This window comes from Chiloscyllium punctatum, chromosome X (genome assembly GCF_047496795.1).
Source record: "Chiloscyllium punctatum isolate Juve2018m chromosome X, sChiPun1.3, whole genome shotgun sequence".
NCBI lineage: Eukaryota > Metazoa > Chordata > Chondrichthyes > Orectolobiformes > Hemiscylliidae > Chiloscyllium > Chiloscyllium punctatum.
Genome location: NC_092791.1, coordinates 30,042,879 through 30,057,622, shown reverse-complemented (window position 1 = coordinate 30,057,622; position 14,744 = coordinate 30,042,879). Strand labels below are relative to the sequence as shown.

The window sequence follows — 14,744 nt, the reverse complement described above, 5'->3', positions numbered from 1 at the left end:
CACCAGCTGAGCAGCTGTTTAAAAAGCAACCAATTGAATTGTACTTTACTGACAAGTCTCCTATTGCATGTTTTTAGGTGAATTTTCTAAGGGAGGGTTGTGGCCCGGATAAGATTTGTCAGAGCAACTTACAGATGAAGTATAACTTTTGCACCAGACTCGATGAGGATGTATTCCAGCCCTTGTCAAAGTACGTATCCATCTCTTTATTCTGGGAGATATTCCATTGCGATAGTGTTGTAAGGGACTTGTGCGTAGCACACACCAGGTCACACAAGGGTTACAGCACAGAAGGATGCCCTTCAGCCCATCGGGCAAGCACTGGCTCATTACACCAGCATCATTAGTGAGTGCCAATCTCGAGCCTTCTCTTCCCTCTATTCTCTTACCCTAATGCACTTTGTATGGCTTGATCTACCCCTGTACTGCACACAAAACAAAACATTTCACTGTATTGAGGTATATGTGACAATAATAAATCAAATCAAATCAAAATATTTCCCCCGTATCCCTGTACCCCATTTCTATCCCAATAACCATCCAATGCCCCTCTTGAATGCCTCAATGGAACCTGCCTCCCCCACATTCCCAGGCAGTACATTCCAGACCCTAACTACTCGCTGGGGGAGAAAGGTTTTCCTCACCTCCCCCTCACTTCATCCCTTTCAATCTCTGTCCCTCTTGTTCCTGTCCCTTTTCCATGTGAGAACAGCTTGTCCCGATCTACTCTGTCCAGCCCCCTCCCCCCATGATGTTGGAACCCTCTCTCAGATCTCCCTCTCAGCCTCCTTCTCTCCAAGGAGAACAGTCCCGTCTTCAATCTCTCCTCCTCACTGAAGTTTCTCATCCCTGGAACCATTCTGGTAAATCCCTCCTGCCCTCTCTCTCTCCAATGTGTTCACATCGTTCCTATAGTGTGGGGCCCACAACTGGACACAATCCTCCAGCTGAGGTCTAACAAGGGTCTTGTACAAGTTCAACATCACCTCCCAGCTCTTGTTCTCTATGTCCCTATTAATAAAGCTGAGGACACTGTGTGCTTTATTAACTGCTCTCTCCACCTGTCCTGCCACCTTAATGATCTGTACACAGATACACCCAGCTCCCTCTGCTCCTGCACCCCCTTTAGAATTGTCCCCCTGATTTTAGATTGTCTTTCAATGTTCTTCCAACTAAAGTGCATCACCTCACACTTCACTGCATTGAACCTCATCTGTCACCTCTCTGCCCACATCCTGTTGACATGACACTTGCCTACGATCACATTCTCCCTGTTCAGACGCTGCCACTGCAATAGAGTGCAACATCCCTGGTGACTCGGACCTGCTCCATGCCCATCTCAGAAGCATCACAGAAATGTTACAGTGCACAAGGAGGCCATTCAGCCCCACGTACTTGCCGCAGTTCTGTTCTCTGGTGCCAATCTCCTGCGTTTTCCCCTACCCCTGCACCATTTCGGAAGCATGCTGACTGTCCTCTGAAATGTTCATGTTGTGATGGAGGAGCGTAGTTTGTCCACAGCACTGTTTCTGAAGGAAGGTTGATTTCACATGTCCATCTTTGCAGAGATGAGCAAGGGCAGCAGGTATTTTACCTCAGCGACCAGAAGGACATTGCCTTGGAGATTACCGTCACTAACCTGCCATCGGACGTGGCAAACCCCATGAAAGACGGTGATGATGCTCACGAGGCAGTCCTGATTGCGAACTTCCCAGACAGTCTCTTCTACTCTGCCTTCCGAACATCTCCGAAACAGGTACCAGCACCTGGCGCTTTCGGAGCCATTACAAAAACCATTAGTGCTTTTTTTAATTCACTGGAATCATTTGGAGTGGGAGGTCAAGGAGGTCAAATTTCGCAGCTTCTGCGTATCGCTAGAGCGACGCGACAGAGGTGAATGGCAAGTCAACTCTCACTGGCCAATGTGTTTGTGTCTTGCCTTCCCAGGACAGCAGTCTGGTCTGTGTCGCCAATGTCAATGGATCCCAGGCCGAGTGTGACCTTGGAAACCCAATGAAGAGGAATGCTCAGGTATGCAGTTGTTTTCTGTGGGCAGGCCTAAGTCACGTGACCCTCACCACATACTCGGCACAGCGGGTCCATCCAGTCAACAGAATGCAAACTGGCCATTCGGCCCAAAACCTCCCCTCTGGTGTCTCTGCTGCACAACTCCAGGCTCCTAATATCCCAATGACACATGTCTATCCAGTCAGGGCATCAGCAGAGAGAGGCGAGGACTCTGAAAGCACTCCAGTTCAGTCATGATTGTTCTTGTCACAGAGGGAGCCAGTTTCTCATTCTAAAACAAAAGATGCTTCTGGTCTCCTTCCTGTTGGAAAGGTGTTGTGAAACTTGAAAGGGTTTGAAACTTGAAACTTGAAACTTGGAGGATCTGAGCTACAGGGAGAGGCTGAACAGGCTGGGGCTGTTTTCCCTGGAGCGTCAGAGGCTGAGGGGTGACTTTATAGAGGTTTATAAAATTATGAGGGGCATGGATAGGGTAAATAGGCAAAGTCTTTTCCCTGGGATGGGGGAGTCCAGAACTAGAGGGCATAGGTTTAGGGTGAGAGGGGAAAGATATAAAAGAGACCTAAGGAGCAACTTTTTCACACAGAGGGTGGTACGTGTATGGAATGAGCTGCCAGAGGAAGTGGTGGAGGCTGGTACAATTGTGACACTTAAAAGGCATCTGGATGGGTATATGAATAAAGTTAAAAATCACACAACACCAGGTTATAGTCCAACAGGTTTAATTGGAAGCACCAGCTTTCGGAGCTCCGATAGCTAGTGTGCTTCCAATTAAACCTGTTGGACTATAACCTGGTGTTGTGTGATTTTTAACTTTCTACACCCCAGTCCAACACCGGCATCTCCAAATCGTGGTATTTGAATAGGAAGGGTTTGGAGGGATATGGGTCGGGTGCTGGCAGGTGGGACCATATTGGGTTGGGATATCTGGTCGGGATGGACGGGTTGGACCGAAGGGTCTGTTTCCGTGCTGTACGTCTCTGTGACTGTACGACTTGCTGAGTAGTTGTGCTGAGAATGCAGTGTTCTTGCTGTCACTGTTCAGCGAGGTCTGGGTGTGCTGACTCTGCATACTTTATTTGACAGGTCACCTTTTACTTGATCTTAAGCACTTCTAGAATTGCCATTGGAACAAGAACTTTACCGATTGTACTTCAGCTATCAACGTGAGTGCTGTCTGGGGCCGAATCACTTCTGACAAATGTGAATTTCGTTTCTGTCTGTGTTGTGGATGACTTTCAATGTGGATGTGTGTGCGAGAGAGAGAGAGAGAGAGAGATGGCTCTGACCTGTCCTGAGTCTAGTCTCACCCTGAAACCTTGTAACTCAGCCCCACCACCATCTCACTCAGCCACTGCACTGTCTCTTCACTCGCAGACTCCATGTCCAGTCTTGGATCAAGGAAGACTGAAGGTTGTCCGCTCTGACACCTCTCTCTCCTAAGGGCTGCTTCCAGGTCTCTCCCTGATCACTAACGGAGGCTCTACCAGACTGTTCGAGACATCTTTGACCCCAGGGAGATCTTTCAACCCTGTGCCCTCACCATCAGTGGAACCACCTACTTCCTTATTGCCTTGGTAATATCCCTGGACTCTGACCCTCTCTCAGCTTGTCTGCTGCTGAAGCCCTCACCGATGCCTCTGTTCATTCTCTATTCAAACACACACCTGGCTGATCTGCCATATTTTACCTCCTGTAAAACAGCCTGTCGTTACCTGCTTTCTGTCTCTCTCTCTCTCTCTCCTTTATTGAATAAAATTTGACTTCCCTGATGTCTTTTTCATTCACACGTTGTACACATGAGCAAGTTGCACCCGAGGGAGTTCACTGTTTGGGATTTTTGGCACGGTGCTGAGACACCATGAACCATTTCACATGTCCTCTCTACAGGCGCTACCTAATGTGCTGGGCCTTTCCAGTATTTACATCCCTCCCGAGTGCTGTCGCGGCTATGGCGCAGCAGCTGTCAGTTTTCTCTGCCAGGTTACCTCACAAAACAAGATGGCCTCTGACTCCCCCCCCCCCCCCCCCCGACCTCCCTGCATTCTGTCTCCACTCAGCCTTTCTCAGTGACTGAGATCAAGAACCGGGCAGTAGAGGGACATTAAAGCAAATTCTCACCTCTCCCTGGCCACCTTGCTACATTGAAATAGGAGCAAGAGTAGGCCATTCGGCCCTTCAAGCCTGTCCCACCATTCAATATGATCATGGCTGATCATCCAACTCAGCCCCCTGTTCCTGCTTTAGCCCCCTAACTTTTGATCCCTTTAGCCCCCTAAGAAATAAATCTACTGGAAAACATTCAATGTTTTGTCCTCAACCACTTCCTGTGTCAGAGAATTCCACAGGCTCCCCACTCTCTGGGTGAAGACGTTTCTCCCCATCTCAGTCTGAAATGGCCTACCCGATATCCTCAGACTGTGACCCCTGCTTCTGGACTTCCAGGTCAGCAGGAACATCCTTCCTGTGTTTACCCTGTCTTGCCCTGTTAGAATCTTAGAGGTTTCTATGTGATTCCCCCTCATTCTTCTAAGCTGCAGTGAATATAGTCCTGACTGATCCAGTCTCTGTTCATATGTCAGTCCTGCCATCCCAGGATTCCGTCTGGTAAACCTTCACTGTACTCCGTCCCTCGCCAGAACATCCTTCCTCAGGTAAGGAGACCCAGACTGCATACAGTACTCCAGGGTATGGTCTCACTCTGTCCAATAGCAGCAAGACACCCCTGCTCCTGTACTCAAATCCTCTCACTATGAAGGCCATTGCACCATTTACCTTCTTCACTGCCTGCTGTACCTGCAATATCTAATTTCAGTGACTGGTGTACAAGGACACCTCCCCTTTTGCTACCCACAACATCTCACGGTAAGATACATTGCCAGTAAAACCTCCAGAGACCCCTTGAGCAACTAGGATGACCACCCTGAGACCATGAACGATGATGGATGCAGTACGGACTGCTGACAGCAGAGGGTACTGTTGTGCGTGGTTCCACTTTGCCTCCTTGTACAAGGGCGCCATCTGCTGGGTCTTCTCGCCAAACTAGCTTCAGGGCACGAGAATTTCGTTTCCATGGTCAATTGGTGAAAATCGTACAGCACAGGAGCAGGCCCGTTGGCCCAGGATGTTGTGCCGAACATGATCCCAAATTAAACTAATCCCTTCTGCTTGTCGTTGGTCCGTATCCCTGCATTCCTTGCATATTCATGTGCTTATCTCAAAGCCCCTTAAATGCCCCTATCGCTTCTGCCTCCACCACCAACCCTAGGAGTGCGTTCCACACTACTACCAATCTCTGCAGAAAAAGCTTGTCCCTCACATCTCCTTTGGACTTTCCCCCTCTGACCTCTCCCCCTGGTATTAAGCATTTCAACTCTGGGGAGAACGATTCTGACTGTCAGCCCTATCAATGCATCTCATAAGTTTATCGACACTTCCACCAAGTCTCCCCTCAGCCTCCGTCGCTCTAGAGAAAATAACCTGAGTTTTTCTAGCCTCTCCTTATGATGAAGGGCTTTTTGCCCGAAACGTCGATTTTCCTGCTCCTCGGATGCTGCCTGACCTGCTGTGCTTTTCCAGCGCCACTCTAATCTAGACTCTGATCTCCAGCATCTGAGGCCTCACTTTCGCCTTATAGTTCAGACCGTCTAATCCAGGCTGCATCCTGGTAAACCTCCTCTGCAACCCTCTCCAAAACCTCCACCTCATTCCTGTGGTGTGGCGATCAGAATTGAACACAACAGGGAGGGTTTCTTTTCGAATTTAGCAGATGACAGTTTAAAAAGCCAAAGAGCTGCAGCTGCTGAAATGCAGAAACAAGAACAGAGATTGTTGAACGAACTCAGCAAAGCTGGCAGCAGCCGTGGAGAGAAAGCAAAGCTAACGTTTCTGAAGCAGGGACCTGAAACGTGAACTCTGCTTTCTCTCCACAGCTGCTGCCCGACCTGCCGAGATTCTCTGTCAATTTATCAAGATGGCTATGATAAGAATCACGAAATGTGGCTTTTTGCTCCTTCCTTACAGCATCAGCGAACAGACCGGTTTGGACCCAGTCACAGCTACTGCTCACGTTATACTGGTACTGCCAGTCTCTCTCGTTCCGTAAGTGTATCCTACATCTCTGGCAGCGCTTAGCTTCCTACGTAGCGAAATTGTCACCTGTTCGAAGAGCGAGTGTCGAAATTCAAAGCACTGTGGGTTAGGCACTGACCTATGACCTAGCCGAGACTGATGGGAATGAAAATCTGCTGTGTCTGCCGGCTCTAGGTGTTGTCCACCCACTGAATTTGAGCCGCCCACCCCAGCACCGTGTCAAACTGCTCTCATGCAAAAGAACTGCATAAAAGAGAAGTTTCATCAGTACCTTTCAGGGTGTCAGTAATGCATTTTACAACCAGTGAAGTACTTTCGACTTGTTTTATACAGGTGAACGCAGGAGCCAGTTTTGACGTAAAGATAATGTAGTCACAGTCTCCTGCCTGTGAGAGATTGCTGTGTGTAAATTCACTGTGGAAGTTGGTGAGGAGCTACAGAAATAATGGTGTCTCATTGATGTGATCACCAATTTCTGTCTGTTCAAATTTGCCCTGAATCATAAGCAGAGCCTTGTACTCAGCAATAATTGGCAAATGCCCAGTGTTTTAAGGATTTGTGCAACCACCAAATCGGGGAGCCGATTCTCCCTGCAACCTGGATTGCATCTCTTTTGCCCAGTGCGAGCTGGCATTGCCAATGCCAAGTATCTCCAAGCAGAGTGCTCCTTTGTTTCACGGGGATGATTCCCGGCTTCCAACCACCAGCCTTGGAGTTGTTCATTTGTAATCAGTGAGTTGAGTAATTGGTGAATGTTATTTCATGCTGGTTATTTCCCGAATTTTACAGAAATGTTGAACCTCAAAATGTGTTTTTTGGAGGTGACGTAATGGGAGAAAGTGCCATGAGGAAAGAGGAGGATTTGGGGAGTCGTGTTGATTATAAACTAACGGCAAGTACAAGTTGTTGACTAATTACTCAGTGAAGAATGACACTTACTGAGGGAAATGAATAGGAAGGGATTTTGGTGGATTGGGATCGATTGGAGGAGGCATAGGGAACATCTAAGGAATAAAGATGGGTTTATTTCCCTGGGATTCTTTATAAAGGGGTGGATTGGAAATGTTTGGGCCTTTTAGGATTCCAGACACCAGCAAGTGATTTGTGACTGTTGGGATCCTACACTCCCAGCAAGAAAAAAAGCTGCTCTCAAAGAGTATTGCAGAGGTGTAGCCTATGAATCAGTCTGTGGTCCACAGATCTTTGACTGTCTCATTGATGAGTTTACCCTCATGTGCCTTGGAATTGTACACTAAGAATTGGATTCACAATCTTAGGAGAGGCCTCTTTAAAACTATTTATTCAGGGGACATGGGCATCGCTGGCTGGGCCCAGTAGTTATTGCCCCGTCCCTAGTCGCCCCTTGAGAAGGTGGGGGTGAGCTGCCATATTGAACCGCTGCAAGTCCATGTGCTGCAAGGTAGACCCACAATGCAATTGGGTCAGTGACACTGTAGGAACAGCGATATGTTTCCAAGTTTGAGAGTTATTATGTTGATTGACTAACGCCTGACAAATGCAAGATTTTGATCTGTGTGCCACATCTCTAGAGCCTGACCACCTGGTACCGTGCTAATGTTGTCATGAGAAACAGAGATCAGGAGAATTTGGGCTTTGCTTTTGAAGGCCGGCTAATCGTAGGGATTGAAAGTCGAGTCTCCTTGGCCCAGTCTGCTCTCTGCTGTGCAGTGATGTGGAGAGAGGGTGGGAGGTTTCTGAAACTTTGAACACAGCTCGTGGCTCGCCGAAGGTCAAACTCCATCTTCTCTTTCTGTCAGGTGCTCAACACAGGTAAGGTGCTGAGAACTTTGAGCTCTGCTTTCCTGAACGTCCAGTGGCCTTATGAGATCAGCAATGGCAAATGGCTATTATACCCGACGAAGATCGAATTTGAAGGGGATGAGAATACCCAGTGCTCTCCTGCCCTTGCGATCAATCCACTCAAACTGGTAAGCAGCTCAAAACTCACAATCATTATGAGCATGGAGCAAAATGAAGATCTCCCTCCAAAGAAATGCCTCTCTATTAAACACCGGGAAGACGGGAGCCATTTTTCCTGCCCCTGCCCGCTCCATTCCTTAGCTCCTGACTCCATCCATCTCCATGGCAACAGGCTGAGATTCACCCAGACGGTTCCCGATCTTGGGTGTCGTATTCGATCCTGGGATGAGCTTCCAATTTCATGTATTCATGGTATCCCTGAGAGCACTACTTTAGTACGATCACTCAACCTCACCCTCTCTCGGCTCAGCCTCATCCATGTCATTTTTGACCTCAAGACCAGAATAGTCCAACGGACTCTTCGCTGATCCCCAACATTCTAGCCCTCACAAAAGTGGGCTCAGCCAAATCTCCGCTGCCTATGTTTCATCACGCAGCCAAACCCATTTCCCGATTACCCCTTGTTCCCCCTGCCCTACAAGGCCAAGCAGCAGCTTGTGATTGGAATTCTTCTCCTTGTTTTCAAGCCCCTCCCATGCCCTCAGCCCCTCCCCAACCCCTTCCCAACCTCTGTCACCTCTTTCAGCCCCCATGATCCTCCGACGTCTCTGGGCTCCTCCAATCCTGGCCTCTTTTGCATCCCCTATTTCACCTGCTCCACCACTGGCGGCTGTGTCTTGAGCTGCCTGGGTTGTAAACTCTAGAATTGCCTTCCTAAAGCTCCCTGCCTCTCTATCCACCCTCTCCTCCTTCAAGAAGCTCCTCAAAGCCTATCTTTTGGACCCAGCGTGTGGTCATGTGACCGACCATGGGGCCTGATGTGACACTCTGCTCCTGTGAAGTGGTCTGGTAAATCGGCAGGATTTCGGAGCTGAAGCTGCTTGGTCTCATGTTGCGTTGGACCATTCCGTCTCGCGGCTGGGGAGGATATTTCAGGGTGATAACTCATCACTGGATACACTTTCAGAGGAGAGAACAATGTCACCATTTCACAAACCCTTCCCGAAAGGAAGATTCCTCTGGGGGGGGGGGAGCTGGAGGAGTTCTCTCTTTAATAAGAATGCGGAAACGTTTTTTGTACCAGCAGTGCTTTAATCTTTTCTTCTGTATTGACAGCCACGCGATGGGGATAACCCAGTGTTGTGGAGCCCTGAGAGGTTACAGAGCGGAGGTCAACACCAATCAGTAGTTCATCAGGCAGAAAGCAAGAAGACTCTGACCCTGGTAACAGGCCTGAAATACGAACCGCGCTCTTCCTGTCAACAGGCCCGGCCTGGCATATTTCAGGCGCCGCCCATTAATCTGGTAAACCTGCTTCCAGCAAAGGAAGACACAGGAACCAGCCCAGTTTCCCCATCAGTTCATTCACAACACTCCATACAGCAGATAGGCAGAGCACTTATCCCTTCCACAGACTTCAAAAGGACATTAGAGTCATCGAGATGTACAGCACAGAAACAGACCCTTCGGGCCAACCCGTCCATGCCAACCAGATATCCCAACCCCATCTAGTCCCACCTGCCAGCACCCGGCCCATATCCCTCCAAACCCTTCCTATTCATATACCCATCCAGATGCCTTTTAAATGTTGCAATTGTACCAGCCTCCACCACTTCCTCTGGCAGCTCATTTCATACACGTACCACCCTCTGTGTGAAAAGGTTGCCCCTTAGGTCTCTTTTATATCTTTCCCCTCTCACCCTAAACCTATGCCCTCTAGTTCTGGACTCCCCGACCCCAGGGAAAAGACTTTGCCTATTCACCCTATCCATGCCCCTCATGATTTTGTAAACCTCTATAAGTTCACCCCCTCAGCCTCCGACGCTCCAGGGAAATCAGCCCCAGCCTGTTCAGCCTCTCCCTGTAGCTCAGATCCTCCAACCCTCGTAACATCCTTGTAAATCTTTTCTGAACCCTTTCAAGTTTCACAACATCTTTCCGATAGGAAGGAGACCAGAATTGCACGCAATATTCCAACAGTGGCCTAACCAATGTCCTGTACAGCCGCAACATGACCTCCCAACTCCTGTACTCAATACTCTGACCAATAAAGGAAAGCATACCAAACGCCTTCTTCACTATCCTATCTACCTGCGACTCCACTTTCAAGGAGCTATGAACCTGCACTCCAAGGTCTCTTTGTTCAGCAACACTCCCTAGGACCTTACCATTAAGTGTATAAGTCCTGCGAAGATTTGCTTTCCCAAAATGCTGCACCTCACATTTATCTGAATTAAACTCCATCTGCCACTTCTCAGCCCATTGGCCCATCTGGTCCAGATCCTGTTGTAATCTGAGGTGACTTTCTTCACTGTCCATTACACCTCCAATTTTGGTGTCATCTGCAAACTTACTAACTGTACCTCTTGTGCTCACATCCAAATCATTTATGTAAATGGCAAAAAGTAGAGGGCCCAGCACCAATCCTTGTGGCACTCCACTGGTCACAGGCCTCCAGTCTGAAAAACAACCCTCTGTCTTCTACCTTTGAGCCAGTTCTGTATCCAAATGGCTAGTTCTTCCTGTATTCCGTGAGATCTAACCTGTCTCCCATGGGGAACCTTGTTGAACGCCTTACTGAAGTCCATATAGATCACATCTACTGCTCTGCCCTCATCAATCTTCTTTGTTACTTCTTCAAAAAACTCAGTCAAGTTTGTGAGACATGATTTCCCACGCACAAAGCCATGTTGACTATCCCTAATCAGTCCTTGCCTTTCCAAATACATGTACATCCTGGTCTATAGTTGCCTGGCTTGTCCTTACCGCCCTTCTTAAACAATGGCACCACGTTTGCCAACCTCCAATCTTCCGGCACCTCACCTGTGACTATCGATGATACAAATATCTCAGCAAGAGGCCCAGCAATCACTTCTCTAGCTTCCCACAGAGTTCTCGGGTACACCTGATCAGGTTCTGGGGATTTATCCACCTTTAACCATTTCAAGACATCCAGCACTTCCTCCTCTGGAATCTGGACATTTTTCAAGATGTCACCATCTATTTCCCCACATTCTATATCTTCCATGCCCTTTTCCACAGTAAACACTGATGCAAATTACTCGTTTAATATCTCCCCCATCTCCTGCGACTCCACACAAAGGCCACCTTGCTGATCTTTGAGGGGCCCTATTCTCTCCCTAATTACCCTTTTGTCCTTAATATATTTGTAACACCCCTTTGAATTCTCCTTAATTGTATTTGTTAAAGCTATCTCATGTCCCCTTTTTGCCCTCCTGATTTCCCTCTTAAGTATACTCCTACTGCCTTTGTACTCTTCTAAGGATTCACTTGATCTATCCTGTCTGTACCTGACATATCTTCCTTCTTTTTCTTAACCAAACCCTCAATTTCTTTTGTCATCCAGCATTCCCTCTACCTACCAGCCTTCCCTTTCACCTTAACAGGAATATACTTTCTCTGGATTCTTGTTATCTCATTTCTGAAGGCTTCCCATATTCCAGCTGTCCCTTTACTTGCAAACATCTGCCTCCAATCAGCTTTCGAAATTGGATGGAAACCTCAGGGAAATAAACTTCCTACAGGGATACAGTGGGAGAATGAGACTGATTGGATTGCTTCTCAGAGGGCTGGCATGGATTAAGGGGCTGAATAGCCTTTTTCTGTGCTTTTCTGATTCAAAGACCACTCTAATCAGCCCAGTTTTGGCAGAAACTGGTTCTTATTTTATATTCATTCTTGGGATGTGCTCATCACTGGCTGGGCCCAGCATTTATTGCCCTGTCCCCAATAGCCCCTTGAGAAGGTGGGGCTGAGCTGCCTTCTTGAACTTCTGCAGTCCATGTGCTGCAGGGAGACCCACAATCCCATGAGAGAGGGAATTCCAGGATATTTACCCAGCGACAGTGAAGGAACGCCAATTTTTATCCCAGTCGAGATTATGAGTGGCTGAGAGGGGAAGTTGGAGGGGGTAATGTTCCCTTATAGATTGGACAGTTAAGGTACAGGAGGGAAGGGGATTATTGGGAAATTCACAGAACCAAAGAGGTAAGCTTTGATGGAGAGTCAAGAGACAAGAGAAATGGTCCTCAATGGAAATTTAAGGGATGAGAGAGATGGTCTTCGATGGAGGGTTAGGGGGTTAGAGGGATGGTCTTCGATGGAGGGTTAGGGGATTAGAGGGATGGTCTTCGATGGAGGGTTAGGGGGTTAGAGGGATGGTCTTCGATGGAGGGTTGGGGGATTAGAGGGATGGTCTTCGATGGAGGGTTCGGGGATTAGAGGGATGGTCTTCGATGGAGGGTTGGGGGGTTAGAGGGATGGTCTTCAATGGAGGGTTGGGGGGGTAGAGGGATGGTCTTCAATGGAGGGTTGGGGGGGTAGAGGGATGGTCTTCGATGGAGGGTCGGGGGTTAGAGGGATGGTCTTCGATGGAGGGTCGGGGGTTAGAGGGATGGTCTTCGATGGAGGGTAAGGGGGTTAGAGGGATGGTCTTTGATGGAGGGTCGGGGGTTAGAGGGATGGTCTTCGATGGAGGGTCAGGGGGGTAGAGGGATGGTCTTCGATGGAGGGTTAGGGGGTTTGAGGGATGTCTTCGATGGAGGGTTGGGGGGTTTGAGGGATGTCTTCGATGGAGGGTTGGGGGGTTAGAGGGATGGTCTTCGATGGAGGGTTAGGGGGTTAGAGGGATGGTCTTCGATGGAGGGTCGGGGGGGTAGAGGGATGGTCTTCGATGGAGGGTTAGGGGGGTAGAGGGATGGTCTTCGATGGAGGGTTGGGGGGTTAGAGGGATGGTCTTCGATGGAGGGTTAGGGGGGTTAGAGGGATGGTCTTCGATGGAGGGTTAGGGGGTTTGAGGGATGTCTTCGATGGAGGGTTAGGGGGTTAGAGGGATGGTCTTCGATGGAGGGTTGGGGGGTTAGAGGGATGGTCTTCGATGGAGGGTCAGGGGGGTTAGAGGGATGGTCTTCGATGGAGGGTTAGGGGGTAGAGGGATGGTCTTCGATGGAGGGTTAGGGGATTAGAGGGATGGTCTTCGATGGAGGGTTAGAGGGATGGTCTTCGATGGAGGGTTGGGGGGGTAGAGGGATGGTCTTCGATGGAGGGTTAGGGCGTTAGAGGGATGCTCTTCGATGGAGGGTCAGGGGGTTAGAGGGATGGTCTTCGATGGAGGGTCGGGGGATTAGAGGGATGGTCTTCGATGGAGGGTTGGGGGGGTAGAGGTATGGTCTTCGATGGAGGGTCAGGGGGTTAGAGGGATGGTCTTCGATGGAGGGTCAGGGGGTTAGAGGGATGGTCTTCGATGGAGGGTCAGGGGGTTAGAGGGATGGTCTTCGATGGAGGGTCAGGGGGTTAGAGGGATGGTCTTCGATGGAGGGTTAGGGGGTTAGAGGGATGGTCTTCGATGGAGGGTTAGGGGATTAGAGGGATGGTCTTCGATGGAGGGTTAGGGGGTTAGAGGGATGGTCTTCGATGGAGGGTCAGGGGGTTAGAGGGATGGTCTTCGATGGAGGGTTAGGGGATTAGGAATGGGTTTCAATTGTCTGTGAAATCCCTATCCTGAGTTTGTTTCCTTGTTTGGAGATTACGGAACTGTCCTGACATGAGGGGAGCACTGGAAATTCTACGCTGCTGGTCTCGATTGGCCTAGCTCACGCCTTGTTCCCATTTCTCCATCTCAGCTCTGCAAATGTTGTGTGGTATGAAATGAGCAGGCAGGATCGTCAAGTTGTCAGAGGATTAACCCCAGACTCCTTAGAGCGATGCCAAATGCACACAGTTGTTCCATTAGAATACCCAGGATTATATGTCACATATCCTCCATTTGCAAATTGATTTTGACTCTAATCTTGCACGTCATTTCCCCACAGGACTGTGAACTGGGCACTGCCAGATGTATTGACTTCCAGTGTCCTCTTCAAATTCTCAACACAACAACTCGAATGAAAATAGCTGCTCGACTGTGGAACAGCACCTTTCTGGAGGTGAGCTATCCCACCAGTTGTGTGCTGAGATTTACTTAGTGGCAGTTTGATGAAGTGAGGGCTTTAGCTCTGCTATTGGTGAGGTTCGTCAAGGGAGTAGAGTTAGACGAGCTTCAATCAAATTCCTGGTGACCATAATGCTCCAGTTTAAAACTGGCCAAAATTGTTATTATTGAAGGTTATAGAATCAAGGTGGGTAGGTGAAAAATCACTCAACATCCAGTTTGAAGAGCAGAACAGGCATGAGGAGCCGACTACTGTCCTCTTGTATTCTTCCTTGACATGACATTGTCAATTCTGCTGTGAGGACAGAGGATCACCAGATTGGGAAACTGAAGCATCATATCATTCGGGTAAACCTTCTTTGGGGTTGAACTTAAGGCACCTTATTAGGCAAGAGCCAAGGGCATTTAAGTGACCCAGCTCCTGACCTCATTACAGCCTTGGTTCAAACATGGACAAAAGAGCTGAATTCCAGAGGGGCGTGGCATCAAGGAGCCCTGGCAAAACTGGAATCAATGGGTTTTGGAGGCAAACTCTCCAGTGGTTGGAGTCATACCTGGCACAAAGGAAGATGGTCTTGGTTGTTGGAGGTCAGTCACCTCAGCTCCAGGACATCTCTGCAGGACTCCCTCAGGGTAGTGTCCTAGGCCCAACCATCTTCAGCTGCTTCATCAATGACCTTCCCTCCATCATAAGGTCAGAGGTGGGGACATATGCTGACGATTGCACAGTGTT

General features: G+C 48.8%; 1 protein-coding gene across 4 annotated transcripts in view; it reads left to right on the top strand.

Annotated features, from left to right (window-relative positions):
- Positions 1-14,744, top strand: part of LOC140471242 (integrin alpha-7-like) — a 196,750-nt gene that overhangs the window by 171,128 nt on the left and 10,878 nt on the right. For all 4 annotated transcript variants that reach the window (XM_072567199.1, XM_072567200.1, XM_072567202.1 and 1 more), the window contains exons 14-22: positions 78-190; positions 1,567-1,756; positions 1,948-2,031; positions 3,115-3,194; positions 6,052-6,129; positions 6,910-7,012; positions 7,899-8,069; positions 9,178-9,285; positions 13,893-14,006. In XM_072567199.1, the coding sequence (XP_072423300.1) occupies positions 78-190; positions 1,567-1,756; positions 1,948-2,031; positions 3,115-3,194; positions 6,052-6,129; positions 6,910-7,012; positions 7,899-8,069; positions 9,178-9,285; positions 13,893-14,006 (1,041 nt within the window). The remainder of the gene's footprint in view (positions 1-77; positions 191-1,566; positions 1,757-1,947; positions 2,032-3,114; positions 3,195-6,051; positions 6,130-6,909; positions 7,013-7,898; positions 8,070-9,177; positions 9,286-13,892; positions 14,007-14,744) is intronic.